Source organism: Furipterus horrens, unplaced genomic scaffold, assembly GCF_987537825.1.
Source record: "Furipterus horrens unplaced genomic scaffold, mFurHor1.1.pri manual_scaffold_16, whole genome shotgun sequence".
Classification (NCBI taxonomy): domain Eukaryota; kingdom Metazoa; phylum Chordata; class Mammalia; order Chiroptera; family Furipteridae; genus Furipterus; species Furipterus horrens.
The window spans coordinates 9,663,797-9,682,248 of NW_028327186.1; the positions used below are offsets into that span (position 1 = coordinate 9,663,797).

Here is an 18,452-nt window from a genome sequence, read left to right on the forward strand (position 1 = left end):
TCCGCTGACACCAGCCCCTGCAGGAGATTAGAGAACCCCGCTCTGGGGAAACTGAACCCTCAGAGAAGACAGGCAGCTAGGTGAGCATCTGGGGGCCTCCCAGGGAGGTCAGGCTTTCTCTGAGACCCCGCCGAGGGGAGGCCTGGTAGCGGCCAAACCCTGCCCCTGTGCACAAAGCAAGATCTCATTCACTTTCTAGGCTCGTTCCCTGAATAGGAGGGAGCAGTCAGGACCCCCAGACACGCCAGCAGGGCTTCAGCATGACTGAAATCGCGGGCCTGGAGGCACAGGGGCAATGCAGGGAGCAGAAGGCTGTTCCAAACCCGCTGACAGCCCCGGGGAGCTAAACGAAGGCACTGCACCCAGAGGACAAGGTGACGACCCATGAACAGCTGTGAGAACAAGTCCTTGGGAAGCATGATCATCAAACTCTGAAAGTCAAAGAAGAGTGGAAGATAAAGTCAAGGGTGCGTTCCAAAAAGGCAAACAAAAAGGAAAGAGATGGTAAATAGGAAAGAAAAGATAAAATTAAAGACTCCATCCGAAGATCCAACATCCGATTAAAAGGAGAGAAACAGAAGGAGACAGAGAGGGAAAGAGAGAGAAGGAAGAAGATGGGAAAAAGAGAAAACAACTGTTATCAATTGGCGAGTGAGGACATAAGTGAGTCACTTCACTCGACTCACCCAGGCGGAGTACAGGGAACCCATGGTCGCCTGCTCTGGCCAGTGCTCCCCAACGGGGCTGCGCTGGGCACGGCAGGACACTCAACATCCCTGGCCCCGAGCATTAACGTCCACTCTCAGGTTCACCGGTTGTAATGAAGGGACGCTCCGGTGGGGATGCGGGTAACAGAGGAGGCTGTCCACGTGTGGGGACGGGGGGATATGGGGACTCTCTCTACCTCCCACTCAATGTGGCTGGGGCCCTAACACTGCTCTAAAAAATAAAGTCTAGTTTACAAAAATATAAGGGACAAAAAGCCCACCTAACAGATAATGCACTTCTGTATCACCCTGGGGGACACAGTCGCCCCGGTCAGAGAGCGCAGCACCCACTCTGGGACCCAGTCTCCAGCCCTGGCCAGCTCCCACATCAACGGCCTCCAGGGACAGAAAACCCAGAGGCCTGCAGCCCCTCCGGGAGAGGAAGCAGCTCTTCCCTCACTTTAATAACCGCAGAGAAGAATGTATTAAGATAAGAAGGAATGAGTATTGAAGGGGAAAATCTCAGCTGTCTGGGGAGTCCTTCTCTTCTTCTGAAGCTGCCCAGGCCTGAGGCAGGTCAGGAGGAGTCAGGCTAGCTGTCTTCGCAGCTCTCGGCACACACGGACCGTCCAGTACCGGCGACGGGCCTCTCCGGGGTCACTAATCCATCCCCGATTGCACACTTACTTTATGTAGCACTGATCAACAAAAAGAAAGAGAAACAGGCTTACAGCCGTTCTGGGGGTTCAAACGCATCACATGATCCTCTTCCCAAACGGGAGCCTTGTCTTCCCTCTTTCCGACCTTGGCGGGCTCTGTTCTTCCAAGCAGACCGCAGCGAAACCATGACATAATTAGAGGAAGCGTGGGAGCCCCCGACAGGTGTCTTGCCCAGCAGGATGGTCCAAGCTGTCCTTCTGGAACCTTTCTCTTTCCCTCCCTGCTCCTTCTACAGGAAAGCATAGGGGAGCGGTGCTAGGAATTGCTCAGCTTTTCCTAAGTGACTGATTCCAATGTGGGCATGGCTCAGTTTCCCCCAGAAAGCAAAGGTCTCTGATGAGAACACAAGAAGGGATTTCACACAGTAGCGGGCAGAGCCCCCACTGCAGAGGAGCTGGGGGGCCACAAGCTGCCACGGGGACTGCAGGGACACAGCAGAAGCCTCTGGTGACTTGGGGTCCCCTGCAAAAGGTGGGGAGGGAAGGGGTGCACCACACAAAGCGAAGGCAGGGAAAGCCGCAGCCTCCATTGGGGGCACAGGAGCCCCTGCAGATCAGGAGAACCTCCTTAGGGTCATTTCCCGGATGTCCCACCTCATCACCAAAATCCCCTCGGGTTCTGCCAAGTCCCGAACTTACAAAACATTAACGATTCTCAGAAATACGGCCCCAAGAAAGTCCAGTCACTGGTCCAACACGATGACATACATGCTGCCAATTTGAAGAAGTGGTTCTTCTCCAGTTCCCCCCAAATGAGTCACATTCCTCAGAATGTGGGTATAACAAAATGGGGAGAGGAGCAACAAACTAACATTTACTAAACATCAACTATATGCCAGGTACATTGCTAGGCATTTTGTTCTGCTCTCATTTGATCCTCAAAAAATACTGTTATCCCCATTCATCAACTAGAAAACTGGCCCTCAGGTTCAGTTTAGTTTTCCAAACACCATTTAGCCAGGAAACGATGAAGCCTGCATTTGATCCTATGTTCCTCTCCAGAGTTCTTCTTCCCACCAAACTAGCCACTTTCTCAGTAGACGGGCTGACATCCAGTCTTTTTTTATAAATAGCTGGAATTTGGTGTGAAGACATGAGCCTGTAACAGAAGCCACGGCATCTGAACCAAGGCACCTACGACTACATCATCAAATATTTCCTAGGCTGGACCAAACTGTGTAAGGTAGCTTTGGGCAGTCAGGGCCGACATTTGTAGCTACACTGCAAAATCCTGGGGACAAAATCATCCATCTCTACATTCCTTCACGTATCCCTGCGCTTCCTTCCAAAGACAGGTGCTCAGTCTCACCTAGCGGTTCAGAAAACCCTCTTGGGCGCTGTGGTCATCACGACTGTTGTTCACCAGGCACCTCCAGGCACCCAGAGGGGCCGCCGTTTTCTGCCCCTTGGAAGGCAGGCATTGATTGCCCCTTTACTGACTTTGGCTAATGAGAGGTGAGCAGAAGCAATATGCATCACTGCAACGTGGAAGCTGTAAGATCCATTGCATCAATATCACCTTATGCTGGTGAGAATGGCTAGCATCAAAAAAAGTCAGCAACAAGTGTTGGTAGGGATGCAGAACAAAGGGAACCCCTGTGCACTGCTGTTGGGATTCTAAATTGGTGCGGCCACTTCAGAAACCAGTACGGAGGTTCCTCAAAAACTTAAAATTACAGTTACCACGTGACCCACCAATTCCACTCTGAGACTGTATCCAAAGGAAACAAAAACACTATGTCAAAGAGATATCTGTACCCCATGTTCACAGCACCATCATTCACAATATCTACAAGATGCAAAATAAACTAAGTGTCTGTTGACAGATGAATAAAGAAGTTGTGATTATATATGTATGTATGTAGGTAGGTATACATATATATGCAATGGAATAGTATTCAGCCAGAAAAAGGAAGAAATCCTGCCATTTCAGACACCATGGCTGGCCCCTGAGAACATTATGCTAAGTGAAAAAAGCCAGAGAAAGACAAATACTATATGATCTCACGTGTGGAATCTAAAAAAGAAAAGAAAAGCTCATAGATACAGAGACCAGAATGCTGGTTGCCAGAGGTGGGAGGTGGGGGTGGGAAAAATGAGTGGGGGTGGTCAAAAGGTGCAGGCTCCCAGTTATAAAATAAATAAGTCCTGGGGATGTAATACAGAGCACGGTGACTAGGGTTAACTATGCTGTGTTGCATATTTGAAAGTTGCTAAGAGAACAAATTTTAGAAGTTCTCATCACAAAAATAAAATTTGTAACTATGTGATGTGATAAATGGTAATTAGACTTATCATGATCAATATGCAAGTATACAAGTATACAAATACTGAGTCATTATGTTGTGCATCTGAGACTAACGTAATGTGTTATGCCAATTATGTCTCATTTTTTTAAAAGATCCAGTGTGTGATCTGCCATATTCCCATTGTCCTGCCTTGGCAGTTGTGGAAGCATGAGGCAGCCCCCGGTCAAGCCCAGTCCCCAAGAGAGGCTGACATGGATCCAAGTCTCTACCAATACCTGGTGCACATGTGGCATAAATGCGCTCTGTTGTTTTAAGTCGCTGAGATTGGCAGGGGTACTGTTTGTTACCACAGCATGACCTAGGCCGCACTGACTAATACAGGAATGAAGGCATCTCACATTTAACAGCGTCACTTTAATCCTTTCCTTCAGATGGTGTGGACGTTTCACGCCATCTTCAACAAATGTTTACGGAAGTGCCTTATGCGCAGGGTGGGCTTATAGTCAGTCCTCAATGATGTGACTCATCTGAAAATGCCTCCTTCCAACTCTCTGTCCCAAAGTTGAGCTCTAATCTAATCTAAGTCCACACAGAACCAGACCATGGGCACCACTGTTGAAAAGACCCCCTGCGCCCCAGATCTGACTTAGGAAGTAAAGGAAAACCAGCATCAGTCCCGCACTTTCTTAATGTGTCAGAATGAAACAAACAAGCCACGCTTCAAATTAAGAGAATGATTTTTTAAAAACCTCAAGCTTTTCCAACTGATAAAAATCAAACGTTGACGTGTCCCTGGTGGGGGAGAGCTTGGCATCAACAAATCTGGGAGCAGGAACTCATAAACCAGAAAAAGTGAAGGCAGAACAAACACAATTAAAAACCCAGCCGTGCTCAGAGAGGGATTCCATTTACCGTCTCATAAAAAGGGCCTCGTCCTCACAGGCAAACAAAAGAAAATCAATTTCTTAATTTTTATTGGCAGATGTGGGACAGAGGCCAAGTGAACACGGGCTGTGTCTAAGCGCGTACCTGGGGACAAGTCACCAACCCTCTGCTCCCGAACCGGCTCCTCAGGTCCCTCCCCTCCGCCTCCTCCAGCTTCCGGACCGACTTTGCCAACGAAATCTCCAGGGCGCGCCAGGTCCTGCCGGCTGCCCAGCCAGGCATGCCCTCCTCACTTCTCTGCTCCTCTCCCTGAATCATTTCCCAAAAGATAAGCTTTATTCTCCGGCTCCAATTCCCTCCCAGCCTCTTACAGGAACCAAAGGCATTGTTCATGCCTGGCAGCATTCATAGCCTGGAGGTACCGCTTGGTGATTGAAAACCATGCTGCTGATCAGCCAGCCCAAGAACACACTGGAGGAAAGAGAAGGCAGGATGGGCTCTCTCAACACACGGCCTCCCTTACCTCAGTTAATCATCAGGACAACCCGGGGGTAGGTCTTGTTATTCCAGTAATGCAGTTGAGGAAATTGAAGCCTCGGGTTTTATAATTTGCCCAAGGTCACACAGTTAATAAATGGCAGACAGACCCACATCCATCTGACTTGGAAGTCTGGGCTCACGACACTGCACGTACTGCCTGACCCTCTAGCGCTGTTTTTTCTGATACCGGGACAAGTTATAATGGGTCAACCGCAGTCTCCTTGCCACGCCCAATCTGTACTCCCTTGAGACTCATTTAAGAGAACTGGCTTAACTTAGGGGTGGAGCTCCTGACATTTCCAGGGAGCATTAGACCCACAACCTTGCACCAGGTTGTAGCGGGAAGAGCAACTACTCTGAAGGAATTCAGGGGCAGCGGAATGTGAGGTAGTAAGGGGCCTGAGAAGGTTGAAATACGTAGCCTAGAAGAAAGGCAAACGTCATCAGATTTCTCCAAAGACCCTTTAACCAGACAATAGGTAGGACATCCCCCCTGGCTGGTTTGGCTCAGTGGATTGAGCGTCGGCCTGCGAGCTAAGTGTCGCTGGTTCGATCTTCCAGTCAGGGCACATCAGAGAAGGAAAACTCTGACTCCAAAAAACCTCCGCTGCCTTGCGGCATACCTCTTCAGGGGAAAGGCTAAGGGAGTAAACCCCGACAGAAAATCCGGAGCCGGAGTCCCTAAGGCGGTTTGACGTTGTAGTCAACACCGGCAACTCCTGCGGCGCACCTGAAGCCAAGCTGTATTGACTCCGTCTTTCCCTTGGATCCTTCAGCTGCGAAGAGAGGGGGGGGTCTGCTGCATGGGCAACAGCAGACCCTCCATATCACCCTGCCCAGGCTCTGTAGCTTCAGCTTCACTGGAGAGGACACTCCAGCGTCATCGCAAGATGTCGATTCAACACGGGAGGAGACAGATACCGTGTCACTCCCAAGTCGGACTGCACAACCATTCTCGGCGGTGCAGATGGACTCTTAAGAAGCTACAACATCGTCTCTCGAGACGGACGGCTGCCGACGAGGTAGGACATCCCAGGCATAAACAGGAAGTGAGTAATGAATTACCTTCCAATTGCATAAATACTGGTGGTTTTGCCCAAACCCCCATGAAGAGATTACAGCTCAAGTCTCAAAATTCCTAAATCCAGCTTTCGCCACTGTACTGTGACTAGTCATGTTACCCCAAAGGAGAGGCATTATGTCCTCTAAAGAACTATCCATAGTCTCCCCCAACACCTTAGGGCCTTTTGGTGAGTGGAAGGAACCATCATTTCAGAGCATGCAGTACGAGGGGCCCCCAGGGTCAGCCACCTTCCCTCCTGCCCGAAAACCCTCTGTGCTTCCTTGGTGACCGTCACCTTGAACCCTGGCGGCTGCCTCTCCTTCCCACACACTGGGGCAGCAGTTGGGCAGGGGCTGCAGCAGCGCGCCTTAAATCTCCTGGCTCGCTCGCCCCTTTCACAGACACACCCTAAAAATGATATAAGCATTTCACTGGAACGGCGCTGCAGCAGGCTCTGAGGAGGGCACCGGGGGTCAAATGGTTTCCAGCATGTGAAGATATAAACACAACACCAAAATCAATCGACATGACACTGTATCGGCTCCGCAATCTCCTCCCTCGCATGGCACGCTTCGTATACTCCAGCACCTGCTCCTGCATGCTCACCTGCCTCCAGCCCCTGGAGGAACTCGCTGGCCAAGCACTCGGGGTGCCATGTTTTCGAAGGAGCCCCTTTAGTCGCACAGAGCAAAGCAATGGGGTGACATGAGCCCCTGACCACCAGGCCCTCATAAAATGCACCAAAATCCCATGTGCACTCACACAGATGCGCTCCTAGGCGAGAATGGGTACAAACTCACACAGTAAGAAAAACCAGTTTATTGGTCATTAAAGAGAATGTAAGGAGACTTATTGGTCTGAGTTTCCTTATAATTTCACCTTCTCCGTCTCACCAGACAACATATGTCCACGTGCTACCTACATCACATACCTCAGTGTAATGTATCAAGGACATTGAACACTCAAACCAAATACCCCGAAAAGCGGTGGTGAGGTGGATGGGGATGGGGGCGATTCTAGAGGCAGTGCGTCAGCCATTTATTTTTCCAAAGATAGGCACATGGGCCAAATTGGTACAAAGAAAAATCCCAAGATCTAATCATCTGATTTGAAAGCTCACATTCTTCCTGTAATCACGTCTAAAGTGTTATTCTTATACTGACTTTCAGATCAAGTAACAGCATTGAACCTACCAATTCATAAAAACCTCTCACTTTCAGCAGTAAAATCCTGCTGCCTCATGCATCCATTGCCCTAAAGGAGGTTTGAGTAAGGAATTAATCCCTGCCAAAGAGAGAGTCTCTCCTCATTCAGTTTGGGTATGCTTCGTTCTTAATTTAAAAACATAAAAACTAAAAGTGTGACCATACATCCTGGTTTTCCCAGGACAGTGCCTGCTGTTGCAGCGTAATTACTAACAGCACCTCCTTCGGTTTGGAGGGCAGATGATAAGTCATCGTAATAAAAAGGAGCTTCGGCCCTCTGTGTGTGGGAGTGTTGGGTGGAGAGGACGGTCCTGGGCCAAATAAATTGCTGCCTAGGACTCCAGACACTACGGGACAATATGACAGGTGAGGAGGGGAATCACTCTGGCCAGCATGCGTCCCTCCAAATTTTTCAAACTCCCTTCGAAGCAGCCTTTGAAAGGGCCTGGCAGGGACCTTCAGGATGTCCATACAGGACACTTCCTTCTTGGGCAATCAATAAATATCACTTGATGATGATGATGTAGCCATTGATTTTCCATTCCCTCCTCCCCCTCTGTTCCCTTCTCCCCCCACGCCCCGCTTCCTCGGGGTACAGGTCAATCAATCTTGGGTCACCCTGATCTGCTTGGAGAGCTTAACTGCCATGGAGCTAAACCACTTGTCCTCCGGCTCCAATCTCTTAGAGAAATTAGTGCCAATGGAAGTGTCAGTATCAATTTCATAATGTTATTGGATGAAGGCAAGGCTGGGCCAAGTCCCATATTCCTGACGGGCTATCAAAGTGATGAGGATTATGGGTAAGGAGACAGACAGCTCTGACAGCAGAGGCAATGACTCAAGATCAATTAGACTGACAAGACTATCTTTAAGCCATATCACTTAATGCTGACACCGGTAGGCTCCCCACAGAGACTTGGAACTCTGGATGCAGAGTTTTCCTGGTGTCTCCCGGGGTAACTGGAGAGGCTGGAGGCTTGAAAAGCAGCCCTTGGCCCTGCACCTCTCCCGAGAGGATCTGAACAAAGAGTTCTACTAACAGAGAAGAATTTTTCTCTGTGACGGGAAGAATGAATATCTGCCCCCCCACCTTTTCCCTTTTCCTGCCTTCTAAAGAAAATGTCAAGATAAAATGTAAGCTATGTATTTAAATTTAATTCTGTTGCCGTGTCAAGGGAAAGCTTGGGATTATTAAAATGGAAATCGAGATCTTGTAAAAGTCAAACCGTCGTAGCAGCAGAACAGATTAGTCATGGAAGGCGAGAGCAATGGACGGATGCCACCAAGGTCCTGAGTTCTAATCCAGGTTCTTACCCGAGCCTTGCTGTGAGTACATCTGTGTGCGACCAGGAACCAGTCGCTTGATCTGCTTGGGGTTTCAAATGCCTCATGTAAAGTCAACCACAACCTGCTACCGCCCTGAAACACGGGGAGGGAACGGAATGCCAACACAGCCAAGGGCAACAGAGGGATCAAAGGGTGTTTCGTAAGCTCTGGGAAGGTGCGTAAAAATGGCTTCTCTTCTGTGCTTGATCAGAGCAGCAGAGAAACAGCTCCGGAGCAGAGGGCGCAGGGGAGGGTGGGACAGGGGAGCGAAAGCAAGCCTCGCGTCCTGCTCAGTGTACCCCACACAAGCAGAACGGAAGTGAGGCTCCAACTCCTCCTGTAGGATGCCCAGTCTATTTTAATCCTCTAGCTAACAGTTTATTGCCCTGCGTTCTCATGAGTTTATGTTCCCAGGGCAACAGGCATAACTTTGAGCCTGTGAGGTTATCGCTATTTTAAGCAGGTTCACTTTACTGTTTTTAATTGCTTTACAATATTGTTTGTTAGCATTCTATTAAAAACCCCACGGTGTTTTGTAGTGGAATTGAAAATTTGTCCTATTTTAAAGTACCCATCTCAGGTTACGTGTGCGTTTATGGGGTTAGCAAACACCAATATTAATTAGCTTATCTTGACACTGACCTAAGCTGTTAGGCACAGCAAAACGCTCTGTGGAAAAGATGAGTGTGTAGCGAGCCTTCTCAGAATACCCTCAACCGCGGCCAAGAGGCTGTTGTCGATAGGATCTGGAACTGCTGACTTCACAAACACGCGCAGAACATTGGCCTAAATGCAAATGTGTGGATCAGGGATTCCTCCCAAGGTGCCTGTAAATTGCAGGCTCTTTAAAGGCATAGTATTTTAAGATCATTAACCAACGGAGGGAAAAAAAGGTTGGGGAAAGAGAAATTTGATGTGTGAGAAGGTCCTGCCAATCAAAGATGGTTCGGAATCACTGTGACGGCGCCTCTGGGACAGCTGGAGAAAGTTAGGAGAGCCCCGGGCTGTCAGCAGGACGCATCAGGCACACGGTGGCACTGTCTTGTGCCCACAGACCCCAGTATGATGCACTTCACACTCACCCACTACCCCAGCCGGAAGTCTCAGGGGCCCTGCCTCTGCAGACCCCCCCAGAGCAGGGACATGTTAAAGTCGTGGTCATGTCCTGCAAAAGGAGCAGTGCACTGACAGGCATGTAATACGGTTAGAACGGATGGGCGGGTGTGTGGGGGAATGGGTGGATGAAGAATGCAAAACAGCATGGCACCCCCTGTTTCAGTTCTGTGGCTTCTGCAAGGTATTGGTAGCTGCCATCACTGTGGCAACCCCGGGGATCCAGCCAGAATACTCCTGGGCTCCATCCTCCTGGGCCGGTGGGATACACGGCACTGTCCCTGGCTTCTGAGAATACAGCAGTGCTTACTATAGCACCGGTATTATGCTCTTCACTTACTTCTTTTTTCCATTGGAATTTCAAAATTCCTAAGGCAGGTCCTATTAACATCACCATTTTGCAGATGCGCACACTGAGACTCAGGGAAACATGTTTCCTTGCCCAGTATCAAGTGGGGGAATATAAACAGAGCTAAGGCTTCAACGCACAGATGTCCAACCTCAGAGCCTGCACACCTCCTGCGCTTCACAAAGCCATGGGGCAGCGGGGGCGAGGGAGGTGGCGTGTCCAGGGGGTGCTGCACCCCGGGAGCTTAGGTTCTGGCTATGGATGCAAATCCCAAGCCCAGTGGAAGAGCCTCGGGGCCTCAGAATTCTGCAGACACACTCAAAGCTTTTTGCCAACAATGCTTTTCAGTCCTCCTGTCTCTCTATAGGAAAGAGATTAAAGGAGATCTGTGCCACTTAAAAAATTAAAGCGGGAGGAGTAGGCAGATGGGGACATGTGGTGTCTTAGTGACCACATCCAACCCATGCCACTGATGAGTCAGTGGCAGTTCTAGGACGGAGAGAGCACGTCCCAGTTTTTGGACTGGGCTCAAGCTTACATTCTAATAATGCAGTTTTATGAGAACAACCAAGTGACATATTTCCTGGAAATATAAGATGGATTAAACCAATGACCCTTGGACACACCATCATCATCATCATGACTGTCACCACCAGTGCCTCCTTCCACAGGCACAGCCCTTTGAGATTCCAGGCACTTTCACGTCCCCTGGCCCATTGGCTTCTGTCTCTCAATTACCCTCTGCCATAGACAAAGGCAAGTGAACGTCCTTCCCTTCCAACCTGTGACAAAACTAAGACCCAGTGGATTGCCTAAGATCATTCGGTCAGACAGCCAGTATGAGAAGCGGGGTTTCTAACTCGGCCCACATTGAGTCCATGCAGCAAAATACCCAGGACGGGAAGGAGGCTTGAAACAGGGCAGCCACACAGTTTATTCCTTTCAAAGTCAACGTCTTCCCCTCCCAGCGGCTGGAACAGACCTTGAATTCAGGCTGCCTTGATAAGGAAGGGAAGGCGGGATTGAAAGCGGCTCACGTCTTATCTCCCCATCCTCCCTGAAATGAGCCGGCCAACTAGCAAAGAAAAGTGGCAGAAAGGTGTTGGAGAGAGAGAGAGAGAGAGAGAGAGAGAGAGAGAGAGAGAGAACAGCAGGCCCCTGGGTTCCACTGGTGAGTGTCTCCGCAAGCTCTCGACAAACCAGTTAAGATAAGGTGGGGAGGCCTCTCAGCACCGACTCTTTTCACATATATGTATTTTTAATGTGGAGCCTCTTTCGTATGGTAGAGAGTTGAAGAAATATGTGTATGAAATAGAAATAGAGCAAAATTTATGTCTTTTTATAGCCAATGAGTCATACAGAGTGATAGCTCTTAAATAATAAGTAAATTTTTAGGGCATTGGGTTGGAGATGAAGGGAAATGATAAGATTTCCTTTTTTTCTTTTTTTTGTTCATGGTCCAAATTTAGAAAAATAAATACGGTTCTACCTATAGCTGGCAATGCTTATCATCTGCCTCAGGGCCTCGGCTCTGCTTAGGAACAAATACACTCCTTTGACTTGACATTGAGATCCTAATTTGGAGCTGGGAAGAAATTTGTTTCAAGAATTAAAATAATCTCACGCAAATTCCAAATATGACAAGGAGACAGCATTTTCACCAAAATGTGCAGCTCACTGGGCACTGACTTCCCCAGAACCTTAGCAGGCTTCCCGGTGGTCACGAAATCTCTAATTAAGAGAGGGTACGGCAGGACGCTCCTGCCACCCTCCCAGTGTCCTCCCATGACGATGCCTCAGCAGAGGGCAGAAATCACCCCCTTTCTGGCTGGCAGGCTCAGGGGAGGGACAACGTCTCCCCTGATGATCACCCTCACTTAAGCGATGACCTCTTTCCTGAAGTATGAGGAGCAGAAAGCAAAGTGCCCTGACCCAGGGCAGGTGCGCACCCTGGCCAGTCCTGGAGGCAAAGGGACAGGAAGCTCCTCGTGCCATCCAGGACAACGTCAGGGGGGGCACCTGGCGGGCAGGCTGTTCTCCCAGCACTGAGCTCTGTCCTGAGGGGCCATGCGACGCTGACACAGCCCTGACTCCCGCCGGCAGCACGCCGGGGTGTGTCCGTGCCCAATGATACGACAGCTCTGAGTGCCCTGCCCTTTCTCAAGCCCACTCAGGATTACTCCCAAGATCTTTCTGGGAGAGGAGAACCGACCTCTTTGGTCTTATTCTTCCCCTGCCTCTGAGCGGGGCCAGCACAGCGACTCACCAGCAAAGGGAAAGGAAGAGCCAGGGACAAACAGCCGAGCAGGTGCGCAGACCCCAGAAGCCGCGAGGTGGCAGAGCTCGCTCTCCCCAGGTGAGCGCTCCCACGCCCCCCACGCCCGCCCCTCTCCCTGGCAGGCAGAAGGTGAGAGCAGATGGCAGAGTGCAGCCCCGGACCTTGGGCTCTGATGGGCTCAGACACAGGTCTGTCGCGTTGGGCAAAGGGCAGAGCTGTGTCCTGACGTCAGGCGCATCTTGGGTTCAAGTCCCAGTTCCCCAGTTCCTAGTTGAGTGGCCTTGGAAAGGTGAATTATCTTCTCTCTCAGCTTCTTCATCTGTACGTGGCAAGAATAAGCCAACTGAACCCACAGAATTACATAAGTTAATATATGAAAAGTCTCTGGCATATCAGAGATAATTACCATAAATGAAATGGAACACCTTTCTTCTAAAGGTTGGGGAAATCTCAGGTCAGAGCAGGGCAGTTCTGTCTTGGACAGGACTCCAAGTCCTGTGAGACTTCCAACATTGCTGGGCCCACCTCTCTCCCACAATTCTGCCTAAGCAGCCGTCACCCACGACCCTGCCCCAGGGAAGGCACCTGACAGCTAACCCAGCAGAAGGCCTCCTGCAAATTCAGACACAACAACCCCCAACAACCATGCCCTCTCCCACCCCCACCCAAACCACATGGCTGGAAAAGAGAGGTGGGGTCCCTTTCAGAAAAGCAAGTCAAGAGGCATGTGTCAAAGTCTAGAAATCTCGATGCCATCGCAACAGGGCATGATGACACACAGAGGGTCTGGTTATCGGTGCCCCCCATTCATTTCTCTGAGCCGGGAGCATGGCCTGTGCTTTCCTCCCAGCCGCTCAGACGGTCACACGCTCACCACGAGCAGCAGCTGACCGCTCACCTACGAGAGACACGGCGAGCCCAGAGGGGGTGCAGCCCCTCGCTTCCCCCACGCACAGCCCTCCGTCTGAGGCCTGTTACAGCTCCCCCGGAAAAGATAAAATACTCCGGCAGCACTGGGTCAGGGGGCAGGAGAGGGGCCTGAGCCACGCCGAGAATTTAATGAGCGCCTGATACCAGCAGTATAAACAAGCCCTTTAATAAATTAGAGAGCTATTCATTTACATGGACGCTGCTGTCCCTTCGGTGCCAGTTAATCTGTAATTCTCACAGATCCGGGATGGCTCGCTGGGAGACAGGAATCCAGAATATAGAATGATTTCTGTCCCTGAGGGGCCGGGTTCCGCTTGGTGCACAGCACACACGCCCTGTGTGCGGACGGTGCTGTCGCTCCCCTCTCTCCATCCCCTCCACACCCTGAGCTACAGACGCAGACACGGGACAAAAGGCACACTACCCCGGACCCACACCGACACTGCCACGCGCGTCCCGCGCTGCCGGCCCTCCCACGTTCCGTTCTGCGCACAGCCCCAACCACACGCACGCACGCCTAGGCAAGCACCCTGGCACTCGCAGCAACAGGGGCAAACGAATAGGCTGGCAGGTGCCCGCGCCCCTTTTCCAGGGCCCCCGGCATGTCTGCAGAGATCGGCCATGCACTACAGGGCAGGGAGGAGACACACCGCCTGGCATGAGCTAAACTGGGTGCCCCCAAATATGTTGAAGTCCTAACCCTCAGCAGCTCAGAATGTGACCGCACTTGGACATTTAAAAAGGTAACTAGGTTAAAATGGGCTCATTAGAGTGGGCCCTAAGCCAACGGGACTGGTGTCCTTGACACGGACACACCCAGAGGGACGACCAGATGAAGACACGGGGAGAAAGCGCCGTCTGCAAGCCAATGACAGAGGCCTCAGACGGATCCAACCCTGTCAACACCCTGATCTTGGACTTGTAGCCTCCAGGTCTGTGAGACATAAATTTCTCTTGTCTAAGCCACCAAATCCATGGCGGCTTTGGCAAGCACATACACTCAGTCAGCAGGGACTTGGGGACCACCGTGTCACACGTAGAGCCACCATAAGGGGACGCAGCCTGTGTCGGTAAAAGCTAGTCGACTGCCACACAAGGACACCTATCTGCAGGACCCGTCTGGCCTTAGACGGGGTCATGGCCAAGGGCCGCTGTGGACGTTACAAAGTTTCGCCCAGCAGATCGTACTATCAAAGGTTTGCTGCTGCTGCTGCTGCTGCTGCTGCCACAGCCTTGGCCCACGGAAGCCCATCTCGGCGTCCAAGTGCAAGCAGCCCCGGGGTCCAAAGGTCAGGACCAATGGGACAATGACAAAAAGAAAAAGACCACAGCTCTGGAAACGATGAGCGTGCCAGGCCTGTGCTAAGTACGTTCCCTCTAGCATCCAATGGAAGGCTCCCGACGGTCCCACCCACGGAAGGTAAGTATGACTCTCACCCTCGTTTCCGAGGTGAGGAAACTGCAGCTCAGAGGGACCGGAGGGAGTTGTGTGGGTGACGAGCTGGGCCGCGAGCCCCTAACTTAATCACTAGGGTAGCTGAGGTTCAGCTGCACAAACACTGACTGGCCTTGTTTCCTCGCCCAGGCCCCCTGCTGGGAGGACTGGAGCCGGCCTGGCGCTTTGAGCTTCCTGTGGGTACGGGGTGTGGTCTCACAAGCCGAGCCGACCCGGACCGCCGGCCATGGCAGGCACGGCAGGAATTTGGGGTCTCTGGTGTGACTTCCCAGGCAGGACCTGGAGGACGAGAACTGGCCCGAACACCAGGGACTCTGGGTCCCGTCCCAGGCCTGCTCCGTTGCTGACTGTGAATGCGCTTGACCTTGGATCCCCCATCGGGAAAGTGGGGACTGCAGTGTCTGTCCTGAGTGAGGCCTGGTGAGACGATAAAATAAGGAGGAGCACGCGCCGGGCTATGTAACAAATACGGACAGAGCACCTGCCGGGTCTGGGCCCTGGGGACACAGAAGCCCGGTCCCTGCCCTCGCCGAGCTCCTACCCAGTGGGTGAGACCAAGCACACGGAGGAAGCGAGCAGACGTAAAACATCCCGTGTAAGGGGCCTGGTGTGATGGTGGAGGGGGTCCGGCAGGCCGTCTGAGCAGAGGCCCGGATGCAGTCAAGGACGGGGCCGTGAGACTGTCAGGGAAACACGCTCCATGCAGAGGGAACCACACGTGCGAAGTCCCCAAGAAAACAGCACGCTCAGGCGGTGGGGCTGGTGGGGAGCGACGGAGGGAAGAAAAGGGGGCAGATGAAGGCAGGGGGGCAGCCCTGAGCCAGGCTCCACCTGCGGGCCGTGGGGAGGAGAGTGCACCCGCTCTGCGGGCGATGGGAAGCCACCGGGAATGGCATGACATCGCTGTCCTCTACACAGGGTCACCGAGTTGCCATGGGCACCCCTTCAAATGCTACCTCGATAGTCCAAGGGAGAAAAGACAGAGATGAACCCAAGTGTAAGAAGTTATTTTTACTCAAGAAGAGTTGCCTTCAAGCGCTGACGTCATCTTCACATTTATTATCAATATACTCCAGAATGGGTTATTCTCGCACCTGGGTATCAGACAAGGGGTTGCAATGCAGCTCTTCTCTTTTCTTTTTGTAATTTAAAATGATCTTCATTAAGAAAAAAAAAAAGTTATTTTTCATTTGCTCACCCACTTCATTTTTTTCATGTACCCTTATTGATTTTTATGTTGAAATGCTTCTCTTACTATTTCAAAAACACACCCCTTGTTTAGCAACTTTCAAACCTGGCAACAGATCATAACGTGCTTGCCAAGAAAGTCAGCGCCCCTTTCCCCACTACTAATAAAAAAATCAATAAGTCATTAGAGATGCCTTTAGTAAATGTTAAATAAATGAACAAACGTAACTTTCACCGGATAGGTTCTTGCAATAGTAAAATAGCACGACCAAGTCTGAGTGCCTAATAATCAAACTGGACTCCGAGAACAGATCCCTGTCCAGGGTTCCCCAGCACTGACTGCCCCCTACTTGATCCCCAGACACAGAACGCCCTTGCCTCCCTCCCTCCCCAAGCTGTGGCTGCTAAGAACGTCTTGAACGCCCTGTGTTCGCTGCCCACAACAGGTCAGAACAAGCTGATATTGAGAGAAGTGGCCGGGAATATGGCCAGATCCACGGGGGTGCGCCTGGCTGGAGACGACGGGGCCGATGACTCCCACCCCCGCCCCACAGGGCCGGAGCCCCCAGGCCAGTCCTTCGCACTTCCTGCTTCCTCAGCTGCTGCCTGGCAGGGTGGCGAAGGCAGGCCAGAGTGGACGTCGGACGGCTGGGCCGGTTCCAGGGCTCTGAGGCCCCACACCCAGACCTGGTCCTTGCAGTTGGCTGGGATGCAGTCGAGTATGAGGGGAAGGCTTCGGTCTTTGGAGACACTCAGAGCTGCGTTCAAGATTCACCTCCATTACTTCCTCACAGCGTGACTTCTCCTTCCTTAGGGGCCTTGGATCAGTAAAATGGGACTGAGACTCATACTACCTCCATCAAAGTGTCTTGCAAGGAGAAAAGTGTTCTGCACAACAAGTATCCCTTACGGGGTAACAGTTTCTGGCATTGACCAATAATAGCTGTTCACCCCTTATCCCATTTTTAGCTGGGCAAATGTCCTCTCAACATTAAGACTACAGCTCCCAGCACCCCCTGCAGCTAGGAATGGTCATGTGACTCCATTTTAGCCAATGGGATGTAAAGAGAACTGCTGGGTGATAACGGCTTCTGAGAAGTGTCCTTAAAAAAAGAATAGGCCTAAACTGTCTGCCATTCCTCTCTCTTGCCCCTGAAATGCTGAAGTGGTGGCTGGAGCCCTAGCCACCAACTTAGCCTGTAAAGCAACGCAGTAAAGACAGTCCAGCAGCAAGACAGAAGGAGCCCAGCGATTAAAGAATCAAAGTAGAAGCCCTGGGCAGGGTATCTCCATACTTTGTTTTCACAAGAGAGAAATAAATGTTGGTTTGTTTTTTTTTAAGTGCATAGTGATTTGGAGGTTTTCTGCTACTCACAGCCAGACTGCCTGCATCACTACCATCGCTGTCATTGTTCTCAGGGGCGAGGCAGCGCCTTCCTTGGGCCGAGAGGGGTCCCCCCTCCACGTGCCCACTGTCAGCTCCTGTGCCAGACGCCCGGGGCGCCCCGCGCCCCTCCACTCCCAGGGTCCCGGGCATTTCAAACTTCTTGTTTTCTCCACGTAAAGTGCATGGGAATGAGGGCCCGTCCCACCTCCTTCACCGCACATGCCTGCACTGCCTTGGAGCGGGGCCCGGGGCCTCCGACGGGGGCTCTAAGCCGCCTCCATCCCTCACTAGCCGGTGAGGTTGGGCCAAGCTTACTAAACGCGGTTCATCTATAAACCCGGGATGTGACCACCTCATCTGTCTGCTGTGAAGCTTAACTCAAATCAAGTGTCCGCACAGTGCCTGGCGCGCCATAACGGCCGTGATGATGATGATGATGATGATGATGACAATGAAGAGAGGTCCACCTGCCCAGCCTCATCTCCTGCTTCCCCACTCCCAACCTGGAAGCACAGCACAGTCAGGCAGAGTGGCTGGTGGTTCTCCGAGATGCCTGTTCTCTCAAGTCTCCTGTCTGGACAGATTTCCAGTCTGTCTGGGAAGAGCGTCCCCGCAGACTCAGCTCAGGTGTCACCTCTCACAAGAGGCCTTTCTGGACAGCGCCATGGCCTGCTGGTGTCTCTGCTGTGCTCCCAGAGCCTGGGCTGGTGGCTGCCAGAGCTCTCAGCACCCTGGCTGGTCCTCACCTCAAAACCCACTAAGGAGCCAGGAGCCAGAAGTAAGCAATTGATGAGGTGGGTGACAAAAGGAAGACGCTCCCCTGTTTCTGTCTTTGTCACTGCAGTTGCATGAACAAGGTACTCCCCATCCCCCATCTCGTAAAAAGACATATGGCCACCTGGAACCTCCAAATAGGACCTTATTTGGAAATAGAGTCTTTGTAGATGTAATTAAGGTTAGCACTGAGATCATAATGGATTAGGCTGGTCCATAAATCCAATGTCAAGTGTCCTCCCAACGGACAGAAAAGGACACAAATACGGAGCAGAGGCCGTGT

The 18,452-nt window shown here is 51.4% G+C and overlaps 1 protein-coding gene across 1 annotated transcript in view; it reads right to left on the reverse strand.

The window, feature by feature from the left end:
- The window catches only part of LOC149992061 (NT-3 growth factor receptor), a 133,306-nt gene extending 118,690 nt beyond the window's left edge, over positions 1-14,616 (reverse strand). The window contains exon 1 of the mRNA XM_090263827.1: positions 14,553-14,616. Within this exon, the coding sequence (XP_090119953.1) occupies positions 14,553-14,616 (64 nt within the window). The remainder of the gene's footprint in view (positions 1-14,552) is intronic.
- Positions 14,617-18,452: the final 3,836 nt, after the last annotated feature.